This window comes from Staurois parvus, unplaced genomic scaffold, assembly GCF_062004578.1.
Source record: "Staurois parvus isolate SC_StPar_1 unplaced genomic scaffold, SC_StPar_1.0 ptg001349l, whole genome shotgun sequence".
NCBI classification, from domain to species: Eukaryota; Metazoa; Chordata; class Amphibia; order Anura; family Ranidae; genus Staurois; species Staurois parvus.
Genome location: NW_028319145.1, coordinates 3,056,566 through 3,072,560, shown reverse-complemented (window position 1 = coordinate 3,072,560; position 15,995 = coordinate 3,056,566). Strand labels below are relative to the sequence as shown.

Genomic DNA, 15,995 nt, shown 5'->3' with positions numbered 1-15,995 from the left:
TAGACCAGCAATCCATGAACTGCCATGAATAATCATCAGGTGGGTTGATATCTTCAAAGGGATCCTCTTGAGTTTGAAATATGGAAGCTGCCACAAGGGCTTCTTAAATAACCCAGTCCAAGGTAATATAGTAAATATTATTGGATTTATATTCAGAGTTACCAAACACACCATAGCCCAATCATGGAAGTCTCCCATCCTAAGCTCCCAAGATGGTAAAACAAAGCTAAATGGCACGACGATCAATGAGTTAACACCTATTTCATTAAAATAAAAACGGGGATCTTATGTATAGCTTTATCGCAGATTTGAGAGCCCCGAGTTATATGACAATAACCTAAAGGTTGCCCAACCCCCAGTGATGGGGGATTTCCTCTCCTGTACCTGTAAATCAGGGGCGGACTGACCATTTGGAAACTCGGGCACTGCCCAAGGGCCCAGGGTCAGTAGGGGGCCCCATGAGATGCCCCTGGTACCCTTTTCATAGGCTTTTTTGAGTTTGGGCAAGGTCACAGGGGCCCCATGATCCCCTATTGCTCGGGGGCCCCATGAGTTGTCAGTCCGCCCCTGCTCTAAATGTCTCTTCAACCCCCCCCCTCTCCAATTAGTCTTACTGGACTTGCAATTATCATTATTATACAGGATTTATGGCGCCAACAGTTTGCTCAGCGCTTTACAATATAAAGGGAGACAATACAGCAACAATACAGTTCAATACAAGAGGGATAGGAGGGCAATAGTTTTCCTTCTTAGCCCACTAAATCATTCTCCTTTCCTGTACTGTCTCTTATTTCTTATTGGTAATGTTGATTTAAAGAATTACTAAGTCCTCAACAGTGAGCTCAGTCTGTATATGTAGTAAAGCATGCTTGTCATACTCACTGTGGAACCTAAGGGGTTAATCCTCCACATTGTGAAAAAAGTCTGTTTGATCCTGTCTTCTCTGATCCTCCCATTCTTCTACTGTCCCTAATCCATCTGCAGCTGTAGTTGCAGTGAAAGGTGGTTCTACAAAATATTGACTCTGGCAGGCCGAATACAAATGCACACCACACTTTTCATATAACTACAGTTGCAAGAAAAAGTATGTGAACCCCTTGGGATTACGTGGAGTTTTGCATGAATTGGGCATAAAATGTGCTCTGAACGTCATCTAAGTCACAACAATAGAAGAACACAGTCTGCTGAACATAATACTACACAAACATTAGATGTTGCCATGGTTTAATTGCACATAACATGTAAACATTCACAGTGCAGGGAGGAAAAAGTATGTGAGGCCCTAGCTTAATGACTCCTCCCAGAACTAATTGGAGCCAGGAGTGAGCCAACCTTGACTCCAATCAGTATGATGATACTGGATGTGTTGCTGACAGCTGTCCTGCCCTTAAAAAACACACACCTGTTTTGCGTTTACTGGTTTCAAGAAGCACTGTCTGATGTGAACCATGCCTCGCAGAAAACAGCTCTCAGAAGACCTACGATCAAGAATTGTTGACTTGCATGAAGCTGGAAAGGGTTACAAAAGTATCTCCAAAAGCATTGATGTTCATGTGTCCACGGTAAGACAGACTGTCTACAAGAGAAAGTTTAGCACGGTTGCTACTCTCCCTAGGCGTGGTCGTCCTGTAAAAATGACTGCAAGAGCACAGCGCAGAATGCTGCATGAGGTAAAGAAGAATCCCAGAGTGTCAGCTAAAGACCTACAGAAATCTCTGGCACATGCTAACATTTTTGTTGACACATCTACAATAAGGAAAACATTAAACAAGAATGGAGTACATGGGGGGACACCACGGAGGAAGCCATTGCTGTCCATAAAGAATATTGCAGCACGTTTGAAGTTTGCAAAAGAGAACCTGGATGTTCCACAGCACTACTGGCAAAATATACTGTGGACAGATGAAACCAAGATTGAGTTGTTTGGGAAGAATACACAACACTATGTGTGGAGAAAAAAAGGCACAGCACACCAACATCAAAACCTCATCCCCACTGTAAAACATGGCGGAGGGAGCATCATGGTTTGGGGCTGCTTTGCTGCCTCAGGGCCTGGACGGATTGTTGTCATTGATGGGAAAATGAATTCCAGAGTTTATCAAGACATTTTGCAGGAAAACGTATGACCATCTGTCCGCCAACTGAAGCTCCGCAGAGGATGGGTGATGCAACAGGACAATGACCCAAAGCATACAAGTAATTCAACAAAACAATGGCTGCAACAACACAGAATTCGCCTTCTGGAGTGGCCCAGTCAGAGTCCTGACCTCAACCCGATTGAAATGCTGTGGAATGACCTTAAGAGAGCGATTCACACCAGACATCCCAAGAATATTGCTACACTGAAACAGTTTTGTGAAGAGGAGTGGTCCAAAATGACTCCAGATCGTTGTGCAGGTCTGATCTGCAACTACAGGAAACGTTTGGTTGAGGTTATTGCTGCCAAAGGAGGGTCAACCAGTTATTAAGTCCAAAGGTTCACATACTTTTTCCTCCCTGCACTGTGAATGTTTACATGTTATGTGCAATTAAACCATGGTAACATCTAATGTTTGTGTAGTATTATGTTCAGCAGACTGTGTTCTTCTATTGTTGTGACTTAGATGATGTTCAGAGCACATTTTATGCCCAATTCATGCAAAACTCCACGTAATCCCAAGGGGTTCACATACTTTTTCTTGCAACTGTATTTGTAAAAAAATTTGAAAACCATTTCTCATTTTCCTTCCACTCCACAATTATGTGCCACTTTGTGTTGGTCTATCACATAAAATCCCAATAAAATACATTTACATTTTTGGTTGTAACGTGACAAAATGTGAAAAATTTCAAGGGGTATGGATACTTTTTCAAGGCACTGTAGCATATATTTCAGCTAATATATATAGAACAATACTGGAGACCCTGCTTGGTAAAGCTATCCTCACTCTGTATCATTTGAAAAGGGTCATGCATTATTTTGATACTCCATTATTGATCTGTGTATTGGCATTGGACCATTGACCTGAGCTTGTATTTACCCACATTACTTATATATAAGTTTTTTGAGCATGAAAAAGGGAAGCTGCCATTGGTGGTTTTTTTGGGAGGTGCTGTCGTTTTTATCCTGATTACCTGGCTATGGAATAATGCAAGCCAGTCCCACAGACACTCTAACAAAGGGTTTCCCAACTAGGGGTCCTCCAGAGGCGGCTAGGGGTTCCTTGAGCAATTTCTGCCTCTAAGTCCAGCTGACACCATTAACCTCCCTGGCGGTATTCCCGAGTGTAGCTCGGGGAAAAGTTTCAGTACCACAAGCAGTAACCCCCCGAGCTACACTCTGGCTTACCATGCGGCGCTTCTCCGGGATCTGTTCTTCACTTACCTTGTCTTGTGCTCCCGCGATGTCCCTCCTGCAGTGTCCCCGGCAATGTCCTCTGGCGGATGCCGGCATCTGTCATCTGGGTTCCGTCCCCTGCAAGTGTCGGGACGTACGGGGATGGAACGGCGGGAAATTTGAAAATGACAAAAAGTGACATTCACTAATACACTAAATTCATATAGTAAAACATTACTGTATAAAACCATTTCACATACATTTTGTCCCGAGTGCTTTGTCCGGCGCCCTGCCTGCTTTTTTACCGTTCTTTCTGCCTGGAAACTGAGAAACGTCCATGGCGTCCAAAAAGCGTCCCTTTAGGTCAAAAGCAGTTTTAGACCGGCTAGAGAACAGCGATAGTAAATTAGAACCACTTGCAGAATTGAGTGATAATGATTCGTGGGGGAAATTTGTCATCAGACACTGAAAACGATTCTGCGACTTTGCTCAGCTATGTGCGAACTTGGCGCTATATGTCAAATTTCAGTGTTTTTGATTTGATTATATTATTGAATTCAATTTATTATTATTATATTATTATTTTTTATGATTATTTATTAAATTATAATTTATGATTTCGTGTTTCAAATTGTATCATACCCGGGATGTTTACTAGACTCTTGTTCGGACAGATTTCAGTGAGTTATTCCTAAAAATTACAGGCCTACAATAAAAAAAATACATATTTCCATGCAAAAAAATGTACCGCTTTGAGCACAGAAATATGGACATAATCAGACCACTAGGGAGGTTAATCTTTTTTGCTGTCTATAAGGGGGTAATTCTTCCCAATGACCACACGTGTAAGGAGCATTCTTCCCAATGACCATCACACTAATGTAATTAGTAATGTCTCCCAACCCTCGCCAAAAGGTTTAAATTCACAAGTCTCTACAACGTTGATCCTGCTCAGAACTTCCTCCGTTGTTTACAACGTTTTATTGCACTCTAGATGTAATGAAATATATTGTAGTTTACAACCCCTTCTCATTTTCACTGTTTTTATTTTCTCTTCTCTTTGAATACATTTTTTTTATTGAAAATGCAATGATAGACATTATTATTATTATTATTATTATTATTATACAGTATTTATAAAGCGCCAATGGTTTGCTCAGCGCTGTACATTACAAAGGGGGACAGAACATGTGACAGAACAATACCAATACAATGCAAAACATGAGAGGATCGAGGGCCCTGCTCTTTTGAGCTTACAATCTAGGAGGGAGGGGATGGTGGTACAGGAGGAGATAGCTGTGGGGGATGGAGTGGTAGGAAGAGTGGAGGAGGTCGGCAGGTTAGCAGGGGGTGGGGTAGGCTTCCCTGAAGAGATGGGTTTTCAGGGTGCGCCCTAAAGGAGAGGAGAGTAGGTGATAATCTGATGGGTTGGGGCAGGGAGTTCCAGAGGATGGGTGATGCCCTGGAGAAGTCCTGGAGGCGGGCATGGGAGGAGGAGTCCAGGGAACTAGAGAGAAGGAGGTCTTGTGAGGATCGGAGTGTGCGTGTTGGGCGGTACTTGGATATTAGGTCAGTGATGTAGTTCGGGGCAGTATGGTGGACGGCTTTGTATGTCAGTGTTAGGATTTTGAATTTGATCCGTTGCGCAATCGGAAGCCAGTGGAGGGATTGGCAGAGGGGGGTGGCGGAGACGGAGCGGTTGGAAAGGTGAATGAGTCTGGCAGCCGTATTCAGGATCGACTGAAGCGGGGATAGCCAGCGGCGAGGCAGGCCAGTGAGGAGGGAGTTGCAGTAGTCGAGTCGTGATATGATGAGGGAGTGGATGAGCTGTTTAGTGGTTTCTGACATTGTATCATGCATGTTCCCCCGAGTGGGAGATCTTCATATCACACAAATTACAGTCTAAGGTGGATAGACTTCTTCCGTGCTGTGTAGTTATACCAAGTTGGGAACACTGATAGCATGCAATGACTGCACAGAGAGCGAAAGGTTTCTGTGCCGGTGGGTAGTGTGACCACTACAATGTTAAACAGTCCTAAGGAAATGTTAACATAAAGCTACCAATCTTGCAGAGATAGATATATAAAGAGTAATGCAAGGGCTGAAAACTTCCATTTTCTGGATACAATTGTGTCCCAGCCTCCTTTCAGTTATGACCAGAAGCCAAGGCCATTGATTACATTTTCATTGCTGAAGATGAAGGACCATCCAGTATGAATTCCTGTTTTTCAGATCATGTGATCTATTGCCTAGGCTTTTGGGTATATGAAGAGCACTGAAGGGTGCTTTTAGCACCATTTTTCTCAGAAAAGATGAGTTTTTCAGACATTCTTATTGAACTATCCCATCATGGTGATTAAAGTCGCCTTCTATTTATTTTTGTTTGATCCTTTTTTTAGAGTATGATGCCTCTATGTGAAACAGAGTTCATTCATCCAAGTTGTTTAATACTAACGTTCACATTTACACGTATATGTATCAACCGGAGACAGTCCAGAAAATCATAATAGAACCTCATATTTGTTCGACCGATTCGCTGTGCTTTTTTAATATAAACAAGCGGCCCAGTTCAAAGTCAGAGAGCGAGGTTCTTGCAGACAAGGTCAGAACGTTGCCAGGGAAATGTGACCGGCCCCCTTTCGTTTAAAGTAAACTGAGAGGAAATTAGGAGTAAAATATGGTTGTTCTCCTGTCCTTGACAAGCCCCTGGGCCTTGCCATCGTCCATCACTAGCGCTGGAGATTTAGGGTTGAGGGAGGAACATTTGCAGAGACAATATTTTTGGAAGCAGCTAATGGAGCCTCTGCCTTTCTCTGCCTGTCTCCAGTTCTGGAGCTGCCAGTTGATGGAGGATTAACCCCTTCCTGGGTCCTGAAAGGCTTGCAGACTTTCAAGATAAAGATTAGAACTTTGTGCAAGAAATTAATCTCCTCTAACACACTGACACTTAGGGGTTTATATACTAAAACTGGAGCGCACAGAACAGGGGCGGACTGACAACTTATGGGCCCCCCGGGCAATAGGGGATCATGGGACCCCTGTGTCCTTGCCCAAACTCAAAAAAACCTATGAAAAAGGTACCAGGGGCATCTCATGGGGCCCCCTACTGACCCCGGGCCCTCGGGCAGTGTCCAAGTTTCTAAATTGTCAGTCCGCCCCTGGGTGAAATTGTGATGCGGTGCGGAATTTGCACAGAAACGGCTGTTAATTCCGCACCGCATCAGTGTGAACCCGGGCTTAAAGTGGACCATTAACTTGAAGCAAATGGCAAACAGGCAGGATTTTTAATGTACAGGAGCAGGGGCGGACTGACAACTCATGGGGCACCCTCAAGGGGCGTACAATCTAAGGTCCCTAACCCTCAAGGGGCGTACAATCTAAGGTCCCTAACCCTCAAGGGGCGTACAATCTAAGGTCCCTAACCCTCAAGGGGCGTACAATCTAAGGTCCCTAACCCTCAAGGGGCGTACAATCTAAGGTCCCTAACCCTCAAGGGGCGTACAATCTAAGGTCCCTAACCCTCAAGGGGTGTACAATCTAAGGTCACTAACCCTCAAGGGGTGTACAATCTAAGGTCCCTAACCCTCAAGGGGCGTACAATCTAAGGTCCCTAACCCTCAAGGGCGTACAATCTAAGGTCCCTAACCCTCAAGGGGCCTCCTACTGACCCTGGGCCCTTGGGCAGTGCCGCCCCTGGCACAGAATCTGGTGCAGCCAATCAGCTTCTAACTTCAGCTTGTTCTTTTCAGCTTTGCCAAAAAAAATGGAAGCTGATTGGTTTCCATGCACAGCTGCACCAGATTTTGCACTCTCCAGTTTCAGTAAATCAGCCCCAAAGTGCCCGTTCACATATATGTGAATTTGTTGCATTTGAAATATGTCATGTGACATATGAAATAATATTGGCTTCTATGGTGCCTGTTCACATATGGTGGAGTGCAGATTCAGTGAGAATTGAAATAGAGCCCTGTCAGTTTTCTGAGCAGTGTGGTCCAGCTCAGGTGCAAATTCAGGCTCTTTGACTTCTATGGGAACGCTTCTGAATCACATGTGTCATCAGTTGTAAACAGGATAAAATCCTGGCCTGATCCTGATATAAACCTGACCTGAACCGCTGATCAATTAGCCATGAAAACGGAGCTTCAATTTGCACTGCACATGTGTGAATCTACACTTAGTATTTGCTGATTGCCAAACCATTATGGAGTCATTATCAAGATGATGATTTTTTTTCCTTTTTTACATTTTTAAAAAAAAATTTTGTTTTTCGCTTTCAAAATTTGCTGTAGTGCTTCAGAGCTACAGTACATATGGGGTCATAAAAGGGTATTCACTGGGCCACTCTTCCCTTCTTAAGATGAAAGGGCTCAGTACATACAAACAGCTAGCAAGGTGTCTCAATGTATGATCTGTTCTGATTTAATGAGTGGTGCTTGCAGTGTTTGGATGGCATTATTATTGATTTACTAAAACTGGAGCACTCAGAATCTGGTGCAGCTGTGCATGGGAGCCAATCAGCTTCTAACTTCAGCTTGTTCAATGAAGCTTTGACAATAAAACCTGGAAGCTGATTGGTTTCTATGCAGATTTTGCACTCTCCAGTTTTAGTAAATCCCCCCCAGTGTCTCCAGTTTGATTCAATGGCTGCTTTTGTTCAGGACAAGCAGGAAGTCCAGTATATAGGAAAACAGTAGACCCAGTTCTAATTATATTCATGGGTTTGTGTGAAACTAATTTATGTTGTATATAAAAACGAGAATGTCTTCATTAATTTTATTGTGTACTTGTTTTTTGGTTGGGGATAGTTTTTAGTGTTGCACAAACTTCCTACTTCTTGTTCCCACAATAAATTTGAATTCGATAAATCCAGACCAGACCCAAATGGATGGGTTTGGTCAACTCAGGCAAAATAGTCATTAAAGGACCTCCTGTATAAAAACAAAAAGGAAGAGAATTAGAGATATTGACAACAGTACCCAGATTCAAGCAGCCACAACTCTGCTATGAGAGAGGTCATACTTGCTGATGTTCTCTATCTGTAGCAGGGGCGGACTGACAACTCATGGGGCCCCCGGGCAATAGGGGATCATGGGGCCCCTGTGTCCTTGCCTACACTCAAAAAAAGCCTATAAAAAGGTACCAGTGGCATTTCATGGGGCCCCCTACTGATCCCGGGCCCTCGGGCAGTGCCCGAGCGCTCGAATGGTCAGTCTGCCCCTGATCTGTAGTGTTTTCCAGAATACATATGTAAGAGATTGGCTTACCATACATATCAATGTGTTAAAGTGGATCTAAAGCCTGAAGGTTTGTACATTGTACATTCTATACATGAAGGTAAAAAACCTTCAGTGTGCAGCTCCCCCCTCAGCCCCCATTTATACTCACCTGAGCCTGATCCTGATCCAACGGTGTGCATGAGAGCAGATGCTTTCCTGGGTCTCTGCCTCCTCATTGGCTGAGACACAGCAGCGGGAGCCATTGGCTCACACTGCTGTCACTCACAGCCAGTGAGGAGGGGGCGGAGCTGAGCCGCGGCTCTATGTGTCTTATGGACACATAGAACAGGGCTCAGCGGTGAGCATGCACCATTGCCTCCATAGCAATCGGCTTGCTATTGGGTCACTTGTCAAAAGGGAGGAGCCAGAAGCGCCAGCGAGGGACCTGAGAAGGAGAGGATTGGGGCTGTTTTGTGCATGGTAAGTATGACATGTTCCAGGTCTTCCTCACCACCAAGGAGAAAAGGGTAAGGTTAAATGATTGGCCCACTTAAAGTGCATGTAAAGCCAAAACTAGAGCTCTCTGTCAGTGGGACAGAACGTGATAGAAAAATCCAATATTTTAGAACCATCACAGGAACAGGAGGTGAGAGAAAGTCTTCTAATGGGGAATACCCATTCTGAATAGAGCTGTTTAAGAGTGGAATTTCTGTCTGTTTGTATAGATTTACTCTCACTTCCTGTTGCATCTCTGGGACAGGAAGTGAAGGAAAATCTCCCCAACAGAACACAGGCAGCAAAACTAAAGTGACCACGGTTGCTCCCTGCTCTATAAAACAAAAACAACATGAAAGTGTTGACTATGCTTACACTTTGCTGTCATTTCAAAACTCAATTTTATTGTTTTAAAAACTACAGCTTTCATTAAACTATTGCCAGGACAGGACAACACGTGAAAGTGAAGGTAAATTTCTCTAAAGGGGTTCCAGATAGCGGTACCCACCTGACTGGGGTTCTATCCCTCTTCCATTCTTTCCAAAACTAAGAAAAGTTCTTACTGACAAACACTTTAATCCTTTCCTTCTGTATCAACACTTAAAATGAATCGCTGATTGTACACTGTAATGTCACGGAGAACTCCTTGACAGAATTCCCAGCTTTAACTCTGCTGCATTCTCCGTACTATAAAATGCATAAAAACACACAAAAAAGGCAGTGAGATCCCCGTGTGATGGCTGCAGCAAGTCCTTCTTTGCTGTTTTAAGTTGCCTATTACAAAAATGCCTCCATACAGTTAACAGATTAACGTCACACCATTCTTCATTGCTATAAAGTTACGCAGGGTTACCATAGCAAAAACGCAAGAAAAAAATGAGGTGTGATGATGTTGCACAGCCATGGCTGTAATTTTTCCCTTTTTCCACCATCTTTCTTTCCACTTTCGCATTGCGAAGTGACACATTCTCATGAACAAGTCCACTAAATCAGAGTTAGCCATGTTGTAATGCGGCTTTCAATGCATCTGCTATGATTTGTTGCTTGGTTTAGGGCGACGTGGTGTTTTTAGACCAGTAAAGCACTTTTTATGTTAAAGTAGATGTAAATCCTTACTGGATGACATTTCGTTTTCCCCATGTATCATAAATAGTTGTCATGTTTATTTTTCATAAAATACTGTTTTCATAATTTTTTTTTTCATCCTTTTTGCATATTAGTCCTGCAGGTCTCCTGCACCCTCTTGTGACCATTTCGTGTCTACCTGTACTTGCTCCAGTGTTGCTTGCATATCATTGCTCTAGGCTGTCCTGATGATGATGACAACAGTGAACCATACCTGTGCAACGTGTCAGGATGACAACGCAGGAGCATGTTTGGAGCAGGGGCGGACTGACCATTCGAGCACTCGAGCACTGCCCGAGGGCCCGGGTCAGTAGGGGGCCTCATGAGATGCCCCTGGTACCTTTCATTGGCTTTTTCATAGGCTTTTTTGGGTGTGAGTGAGGACACAGGGGCCCCATGATCCCCTATTGCCTGGGGGCCCCATGAGTTGTCAGTCCGCCCCTGGTTAGGAGACAGTTGTTCCCACATAACAGGAGGTGCATGAACTCTGACCTTCATGGCGGGGTCACCAGGTGTTATTCTACTGAAAACTACAGAGTAAAAAGTAAAAAAAAGTCTATGACTTTCCCAATCTATCTCCACTGGGTTTGGGGACTCACTGATTTTTAGACTTGCGGGAGAAAAACTTTCTTCTTCCTTCTTGATCTCCAGCTGACTGATTTCCCTTCCTTTCCTCTCCCTCTTTCTCTGGTTTACCCTCTACCTCTATCCTCAGGTTAAATGAAACGCCACTGTCTGGCTGCTAGTACCTATTGTTTGATCTCTCGGGCATGGCTCCCGAATCATAGAAGCCGCGTTGGAACCTTGGTTTCTAGGCGGCATTGTACTGATTGTAAAGTTTTAAAATGTTTTATCATTGCCATCTCACTTTCTTGGTTGTTTATTTCATGGCTTGTGCGGGCAATAAGTTGTTTGTACTAACCAGCGTTTCAATAAAATTCTTTGACAAAGAAAAAGTTAAAAAATTATAAAAAAAAGTTAATGTTTATAAGAGATTTAAGTTCAATCTGCTTTGCTTGAAACAGTTGTCAAAAGTGCCTTACATGAAAGCATCTATGTTTCTCCTGGCAACCAATAATCTTTTCTTTTCCCCCCAGAGCACATTAACAATTTTAAGGAATAATTTTATTAATTGTGAAGGGAAATAAAATGAATTCTTTCAGACACTGAGCACCATTAGGTCACTTGTTTTAAAGTGTAATGACAGTATAAAACATGTTTCCAAAGCATGCAAATTCCAAACTACAAAGAAAGTAACAGAAACACCTCAGTGAGTTATTACTTTCTCTCTTCCTGCAGTCTTCCTCTCGACGTGCTGGACTCTGCTGTACAAATTGCCACACAACTACCACAACCTTGTGGAGGCGAAACTCAGATGGAGAACCAGTGTGCAACGCCTGCGGCCTTTACATGAAATTACATGGGGTAAGAATCTGTGTCACAAGAGGGCTTTCATAGCATTTTACTGGCAGTGGTCTGGATGGCTGGAATATATAAAGCATCTTGGTAATGACCATGGACTTTTCAATAAACAAACCTGACACAGTCTAATTTGTTTTAAAAAGCAGAATGGAGAATGCTTGTGTTGTGAGATTGAATGTCATAAGAAACAAATCCATATTTCTTCCCCGTATTTATACATGGTGTTTAGCGTTGTTTAGAAGATCATCTAGACCAGCCTTCACTTAATGGTGGACCGCAGTCTCGATCTGGACCTACTGACAGCCCAGTCCAGACTTTCGGCCCACCACTCTGCTGTGCTGGATCCTCACTAACCTGCAGTCATTGTTTGTTAGGATTACTGGCATCATAGCAATCAATGATGTCGTGTGTGTGCCCCACCCCCTGCAGCACACTTCTCCTCCCAATTCCAGTCCCCACCTGGCTCTAATGGAATCTACTGATCTATAGTGAGACTCTGATGGGGAATCTGGAATCTACTGATCTATAGTGAGACTCTGATGGGGAATATGATGTGTGGAGACAATCTGATGGGGGAAACCTGATGTATGGGGGTACTGTGATATGGGAGCACTATGATGCGGGAATCTGATATGCGGTGGCCTTCTGATGGGGACACCTGATGTAAGGGGGAACCCTACTGAAGACACCTGATATGAGGGCACACTGATGGGGGAACCTCATGTATGGTGATGCCAGATATTATTTATTATTCATTACAGGTACTTATATAGCGCCGTCAATTTGCACAGCGCTTTACATATATATTGTACATTCACATCAGTCCCTAACCCTCAAGGGGTGTGCATTCTAATGTCCCTAACGTACTAGGGCCAATTTAGACATTATCCAATTAACCTACCAGCATGTCTTTGGAGTGCGGGAGGAAACCCGCACAGGAAGAACATGCAAACGCCAGGCAGGTGGTGCAGTGGTTGATATTCGAATCAACAACCCTAGTACTGCCAGGAGAAAGTGCTAACCATTTAGCCACTGTGCTGCCCACTGCAAGGGGGTACTCTGATGGGAGCAGCTGAACTAAGAGGTACTTTAATGGGGATGCCTTATGTAAGGTGGTTCTATTTGCTTTTACTTAAAGAGATTTGGACCTCGGCTCAAAGAAAATTCTAGCAATCAGAACTCCTTGAATTTTAATTAATTTCCCCTAATCTAGACATTAGGAAAATCAGTTATAGTTTTTCTCATTGTTGATTGGGCTTCCTTGTGGAAAAAAAATGCAACCCAGCTCCAGTCACCTGTGCTTCCTTATGCAGTCAGTGTAGAAGCCACAGGGAGACACTCTTTATAGATACATCTATTCCATCTACTGTAACCAAAACCTCTGTTGATAGTTTAGACACTGCAAGAGCTAATGTTGCCGATCACACGAGAATTTCCTGCCTGACACTTTTGATTTTTAGATTACAGTTTGTCGAGTTGGGTGGTGCCGGCAGTGCCACCCATAGATCAAATTTCAGCCAATTAATTAGGAATTAAATGGAATTTGAGCCATATATCACCAGCATATCACTATTTAACCCCGAACATTGTATAAAACTTTCCTAATCAGTGCTGAATATATCCTCTTCAACTAACAAGCTGAGATATCTGTGCAAGGACATAATGATCAGGAGCATTCAAAGTGGTTGTAAAGGCTACAGGTTTTTTTACCTTCATGCATGAAGGTAAAAAACCTTCTGTGTGTAGCTCTCCCACAGCCCCCCTAATACACGCTTAAGCCCCCTCTTGATCCGGTGATGTGCTTGGGAGTCTTGGCTGTCCCGGGTCTCTGTATCCACATTGGCTGAAACACAGTAGTGGGAGCCATTGGCTTCTACTGCTGTCAATCACAGCCAGTGAGAAAATGAAGAGAGAGTGGGGGTGGGGCCTAACCATGACTCTGTGTCACTTATGGATGCATAGAGTGGGGCTCGGGAGTGAGCACGCACTAGTCAAGAGGAAGGAGCCAGAAGCAGCAGCAGGGGAACTAAGAAGGAGAAAACCGGAGTTGCTGTGTGCAAAAACATTACACAGAGTAGTTAAGTATGACATGTTCTTAAAAGGAAAAAACCCTAAACCTTTAATATCATTTTAAAGCCTCAAGAACTGAGTTTGACCTGTTTACAGAACTTGAGAACAGGTTTGGGAAACAGCTATAACTGTAGGCAGAGCCAGGTAAAATTGTAAAAAAGGAGAGAGAAAAAATAGTCACTGAATTGTTAAACACTAAAATCAATGTTACCTCTCACCCCCTATAGAAATGTTTTAAAAAATTATCCTTTTGCTTTAGGTTCCTCGACCTCTAGCCATGAAGAAAGAAATCATACAGACACGAAAGAGGAAGCCCAAAAATGTTAAGGGAAAGAACTCCACAGGTAATCAAAGATATCAGACTATCAAATTAATCTTCAAATACTAAAGGGCTCTTCAACACACAATAAAAGGTGCAGTGCCCTATTGTGACTGTCCACTCCTTTCTTTTCTGAGCATTTAATGTCAACTGTCCAGATTGGTCCCCTGATGCACTTGTACAGTATATGTGGTATTTTGTAGCTGTTGGCATTCCATCTCTAATTAAATCTGGTATGCTTTTCTAGGGTCATCAGCCTCGGCTAATACCTCACCGTCCTCAGTTACAACAGACACTACACCGGTATTAAAAACAGAACCCGCTCTCTCTGTACAGTACTCGGGGCAGGGAATGGGAGCTGCTTCCCAGGTAAGGCACCCAAATTGACAGATGGTGGCTTTCTTTATTCTCATTAACAACTTTACAAGTTTACCTTGTACATCAAATTACATCTGAAATTTAAATGCTATGACCAACATAAAAAAACCTTTCCCTTCCTTCAATCAATCTTGTAATTTCATGATTATTGTTATTATTTTAATGTGTAAATATGTGAGAGCAGCCGCGTTGTACAGAAATGACTATAAATCATGGCTGTGATAGCAGAAAAATGTACTGCAAGTAATAGAAATGTTATATCCTTTTGCATAAGGAACAGAGGGCTGTATATCTAATTAGTAAAAGAAAAGTGATTTTAAAATTTGTATTAATAAAATAACAAAAGCATGGTGGTTCGCACCCATAGCCGTACCCAAATAATGAATGTTTCATTATGGGATCACACATGAAATATGGTCAACTATGGTTGTTAATCTGCTCCACTAGCATAATAGCATAGATGGTCTCATGTATTATTTTGTTTTGTTTATAGGGTCAAACAGATGATCTTGTACCTGGGTCCCATGAGCTAAAATTTATTTCAGATGAATACCCCTTCAGTCAAACTGGCTTGAGCCAACAGTCAGGAATCAATGTTCCTCTTCGTCAGGACTCATGGTGTGCACTAGCGCTTGCTTAAATTAAAACTACTTTGGACCAGAGAGACAATTTTGTCTGAAGTAGACATGTGCCAAAGGGGGTCTCTCCTCAAAATACTATAAAGCAAAACAAGATGGGAACTTAGGGGTTACAATCAGTGGCTGCAAGTCTGGAAACCTCAGAAAGAACAGATGTTGTGGGTATGATGTCTGGTGTTCCCAGCATCCTGCATCTCAGGAGGAGAAGACCGCTTTCCCTGAGGAGGATGTAGCATCTTGTATGAGATCCAGAAGGTGATGGGACAGGGTCAGTACAATCACAGATAACACAAAATAATTTACATTTTGCCTTATTTGAAAGCCTTAAATTGTCTCGGCTACAGGGGAATCTTCTTATCCAAAATCCTTGACATCCTCGACAATCAAAAAAAGAAACAAAAAGTTGGAACTGGAGATTATCAAATGTCAAAAACACCACCTCAGTCCTTGGGAAAAAATAAAAAGACAGCATTCCTAACATAGCCATTAAAAAAATATATTTTGCCAAGTGCTAATTACTTCCCTTTTCATACCTTAAGTGCAATTGGTTTCACTTTCTAATGAAGAGTGAAAATATGGCGCAGAGATGAAATTATTTTATCTAACTATTGGCACAAAGTCGTGTGCACTTTTTATCTGTAAATTACATGTTTTTATTCAGTTAAGGTTTATTGTAATAATTGATGATTTATAAAATGCCAGTTTAAGGCAAAACTCAGAATGTGTAATAGTTTTTTTGTGTGAATTTTTTGGTTAAAATTTTAAAGAGAATGCTATCCAAAGCATAAACCATGGAGTTCTTTCTTTGGGTTTGGTATTTCGAAGACCTGAAAAGAATCTTTTGTCATGTGGCATGTGCCAAGGGTGCTGCTGGTTGCCTTGTTGTTGTATTGAAACCATTGAAAATGTTGCTCTTTCAAAAGAAATTCTGGATAACAGGATGTAGAAGAATGGAGAAATTCTAACGACAGTCGCCTTTTCTGTTGCATAAGTGCGCCTTCAATAAAAATGTTTTT

At 42.6% G+C, this 15,995-nt stretch overlaps 1 protein-coding gene across 1 annotated transcript in view; it reads left to right on the top strand.

Moving 5' to 3' along the window:
- The window catches only part of GATA5 (GATA binding protein 5), a 55,854-nt gene extending 40,154 nt beyond the window's left edge, over nucleotides 1–15,700 (top strand). Inside the window, exons 3-6 of the mRNA XM_089661559.1 lie at nucleotides 11,452–11,577; nucleotides 13,904–13,988; nucleotides 14,211–14,332; nucleotides 14,835–15,700. Coding sequence (XP_089517685.1) covers nucleotides 11,452–11,577; nucleotides 13,904–13,988; nucleotides 14,211–14,332; nucleotides 14,835–14,981 — 480 coding nt within the window. The 3' untranslated portion in view covers nucleotides 14,982–15,700. The remainder of the gene's footprint in view (nucleotides 1–11,451; nucleotides 11,578–13,903; nucleotides 13,989–14,210; nucleotides 14,333–14,834) is intronic.
- Nucleotides 15,701–15,995: the final 295 nt, after the last annotated feature.